This window comes from Capsicum annuum, chromosome 10, assembly GCF_002878395.1.
Source record: "Capsicum annuum cultivar UCD-10X-F1 chromosome 10, UCD10Xv1.1, whole genome shotgun sequence".
NCBI lineage: Eukaryota > Viridiplantae > Streptophyta > Magnoliopsida > Solanales > Solanaceae > Capsicum > Capsicum annuum.
This window is the reverse complement of record NC_061120.1, coordinates 164,294,163-164,298,185: the sequence shown is the minus strand read 5'-3', so window position 1 is coordinate 164,298,185 and position 4,023 is coordinate 164,294,163. Positions and strand designations below refer to the sequence as shown.

General features: G+C 31.2%; 1 protein-coding gene across 1 annotated transcript; it reads right to left on the bottom strand.

Annotated features, from left to right (window-relative positions):
* Positions 1–1,091: 1,091 nt before the first annotated feature.
* On the bottom strand, positions 1,092–2,475 carry LOC107844803. The gene is made up of 3 exons (XM_016689147.2): positions 2,294–2,475; positions 1,568–1,894; positions 1,092–1,458 (listed from the first exon to the last, which is right to left on the bottom strand). Exons 1-3 carry the CDS (start codon positions 2,352–2,354, stop codon positions 1,328–1,330), a joined length of 519 nt encoding a protein of 172 aa, XP_016544633.2. The 5' UTR covers positions 2,355–2,475; the 3' UTR covers positions 1,092–1,327.
* Between the last annotated feature and the right edge of the window lie 1,548 nt (positions 2,476–4,023).

Genomic DNA, 4,023 nt, shown 5'->3' with positions numbered 1-4,023 from the left:
ATAAAAAAAAATGAAGAAAATGTACAATCTTTCAAACTCTCGTCGACATTCACTTCACAAGTCGATTACTATTCAATTTTTCTAGACGATTGAGTATTTTACCGAGTCTAAAAAAATTACTAAATTAAATCAACTGAACAATAAATTAAATGAAACAACATGTGATAAAAGAAGAAAATAATTTTACCTCATATTGCAAATTCAATAAAATAATTGAAATACAAAAGACAATAGATAGAAGCAGAAGTTTTGTGAAAATTGCAACTAAATTGATTAGTAAGAAAAACTCACTCACTTCTAAAGAAAAAACAAATAAAAAAATTCAAGAGAAAATGGTAAAGAAAAAAAAATCTCACCAAAAAAGACATCAAAAATTGGACCGTAGCATATCATCGCATGACATGAAGAATACAAAACTGGTTGTCATGCCAACATCTCAGTTGGTAAACATGTGTTTATGAAAATATTGAAAAATATGGGAGGTGGAAGATGTGTAACTGAAATTAAATAATATTTCTATTTACATCAATATTAAATAGATTGAATTAATGAGTATTAGTGGGACCGGAAAGTGGGTAAATAAAAAAAAATGTATAATTAATTTTTTTAGCTTGCAAAATGAATTAAAAAGTCCAAAAAAACTACAAAAAAAATAAATAAGATTCTAGGCCTTAGAGAGCGCCACGTCAGCAAATATATATTGATACACAAGTGTCTTCGTCTTATGCAATTGTGCTTCAGTATTGCTAAACAACTGTTGCTTGCACCATGATTTGATATGATTCTCGTAAAGAAATGGATTGATTATGGGTTTAATTCAAAGTTAAAAGTAAACTCATGAGGAGAGGATTGTCCAAAGACCATGATTAAATAATAGTTGTATATCTTCTAGTATATGTCATGCATTCATTGATTTGATATAAATATCTGATGTGGATAAATTTTTGCCGTCAAAATTGTCTTTGAATTTGAACTTGCAAGTGGTGTTATTGGAATTAAAGTATGTTGTTTTATAAATACTCGAAAGGGTAATGCAAAAATAACAAGAAGAACATCAACTGAGAGAAAGCTAGTTAAAGAAGACGACACAATTGATCCAATCCCAATAGAAGAATAATATTCATTCAACTTTTGATGTAAAAAGAATTTCTCGAAACAAATCCAAGGGAATTAGAAATAAACCCGAATTCCCCCCATATCTCTCTTTCAATGTAGAAGAACACAACAATGACGATATTTGATTTTCAAAAAAAAAAAAAAAAAAATGTTTGCTGCAGTATGTGTTTGTTGTAGTAGTACAAATTTTCAAATGTGTGTAGGGAATAAATTAGAAAGAAACAGGGGACGGAGCTGGAGCGTCAGCCGCATCTTCGAGTACAGCTCCATTGCTCGATAGCTCAATCATGGCACGGTGTGGGTTGGTCCTCTGCTTGTTGCATAAATCAGGCAAATACACACCTAGACAAATGCAAATTTAGTAAAGTTATAAACTTTTGTAATTCAAAACAATAACTCAAGTATCATAGGAAATATAAAAAGACAGTACAATGTTGATGTTGTTTGTTACCTTCACCAGCAGCTAAGTTGAAGTAAAGGTCGATAATGTTGGGACAGTGATGGTTACAAGCAGGGGAGCAAAGTTTGGAGGTGAATTGAGAATCAAGCAAAGCATCAGAAGAAAGTCCAACAGTGTTTCTGTCAACGCCACAAGCATCGACACATTCATCTGTCTCAATGTGTTCTTTCATGTTTGCAACGACAACCTCAGATGTCTTGCATTGGTACTCAACCTTCCCATCTTTCCCTGTTAAATTCTCCAACAAACACCTCTTCCCTGATGATGCGATCGCGAACCCACACACACTTGTTGGCAAATTCTCACAGATGAAACTCCCTGAAGATCAATATTCATTATACACATCAACAAACCAAAGGACCAAAAATCTACTATTTTGTGATACGTTTACTCTTTACATTGGATTTGTAAAATTCATGTATTGTGGAAACTGTCGTAGCCAAAAATTTTAATGGTAGGGTTTAAAGGACTGCAAGATCATATTCGTCAATTGAAACAATTCTTGATCAATCTTTGTAGTTAAACAATTTATATGTGTACATATAATTAGTTTTCTGATATTTTCAGATGAAGGAGATTCAATTAAACCTTTAGATCATGTGATTCTGCCCTAATTGTGGAATAAATTTGAAACAACTTTGGATATTGCAAATAAAAACATGCATGCTACATATTCAAAGAAAACAGAAATAGGGAGCAATTATATAAAATAGGTACCTAGAGTGCCTTGGAGAAAAAGGGTGCTAACAAAGAAAAGAACCATGATAGTTTTAGCCATTTCTATTCTTTTCCTTTGTATTTGTTTCTCTGTGATATATTGTATTGGGTTGTTTTGTTGATGATGAACTCAAGAAAAATAATAAAATTTAAGATCTATGGGTTCTTGAGATGAAGGTAAATGAAGGGGTTTCTTGAATTTATATAGGCATGTTTGGTGGAGAAAAAGGAGCAAAATACGCTACGTACTTTGAATATTTTGTCACCTTTTTTATTTTATTTATTTTTGTGGGTACTATTGATCTTTTTAAATTATATTTTAAGAATTTTCAACATGTTATGCATATTCCCCTACTAAATTTTGACGAATTCTATGAAATTGGTGTGCACGAATAGAGGGGGAAGGGTCTTTTGTAGAAGTTAGTGGAGCCCACGCGTTAATATCTGTCATTTATTTAATTTAAAATAAATAAAATTTTATTCCTCGTTTAAAGAAATAGTGTTTTGTTGATTCTCTAGTTTGTTTATTTGTTGTAAATTTACTTCTTGCCTTCAAGTTTTAGTTGACGACACATTTGTGCTTCTCCTGAGATGTGTCTAATATTCGTCTTACAATTACAAGTAAATATTTATAATTTTCAATAATTATTTTAAAAATACGATATTATATGAGATATGTCATCTTTTACCAATTTGTTAACGAGTAGACATTTTGTATCCAACAGTTTTGACTTATATAATTAGCCTTTTGTTGATGCTCCATAATCCGGAAGATTTCATCTTATTATACGTGTTTTATGTGATTATGTCTGCTAACTGAGTTTCAAATTTTAGAAGGTACAATCAAATTATCAAAGTCATATAAGTAGAGAATTACTTTACATTTTTGAATTCTTATATGCAAAATTGAAAATTTCCTCGAACTTATTCACAAATTATAATACTTTATAGAGAAAAGATTATGAAGCCACGAAATTACTTTCTCATTGCATTTTCCTTTTAAGGCTTTTCAATAAATTGTCAAAGATCCTAATCTTTATATATTTAAGCTTTCTAGAAACCCACTTAAAGGGCTTCTAGAGTAGATTTTGATGGGAAGAGCTTTCCTAAATTCTAATTATGACCTTTTAATTTTGGGGGATGATTAAAAATTGAACACATTACATTTGCTATTTATAGGAACTTAAAAGTCTAAGTAGACCCTTCTTTTGGCTTAAGTCATCGACAACCTCTTTAAGTTATCCCGAAATTTCACTTAAACCCCTCAACTCAGGCTTATACTTATTAGGCCCCTAATGCACCCGAAATTTGATCCATCTAAGCCTTTTTGGACAATCAGTAAAAGGTATAAGATGTGTATAACACACTCGCGTGACGTGGCAAAACTAACCAATTAAAAAAAACACGTGGCAAAATGAGTATAAAAAATAACTTTAAGTTAAAATATATTTAAATGCTATAATTCTAATCTAACCAGCCCCCCATTCCTACCCCCACCCCTCTCTCCTCCATCAACGGCAGCTCTGTTGTCACCATTTTCATTGTCGACGGTCAATCTTTAATCTTCATCAATGGCGTAAACACCCAAAATAATAATTCATGTAAAATTATTGAACAAACTCAAAAAAAAGCATCAAATATAACATAAACATGAATAATAATCTTTAATGTCTTTCTTGATTGATGAGTATGGTTTCTTGATTTTTTTGTTGCAGGAAATGTTGAATTTG

Excerpts from the sequence above, each read along its gene's own strand:
- LOC107844803 (XM_016689147.2), bottom strand. The coding sequence starts at position 2,354 with ATGGCTAAAACTATCATGGTTCTTTTCTTTGTTAGCACCCTTTTTCTC. Across the intron at positions 1,895-2,293 it reads TTTTCTCCAAGGCACTCTAG|GGAGTTTCATCTGTGAGAAT; the intron begins GTACCTATTTTA and ends ATTGATCTTCAG. Across the intron at positions 1,459-1,567 it reads CAACTTAGCTGCTGGTGAAG|GTGTGTATTTGCCTGATTTA; the intron begins GTAACAAACAAC and ends GCATTTGTCTAG.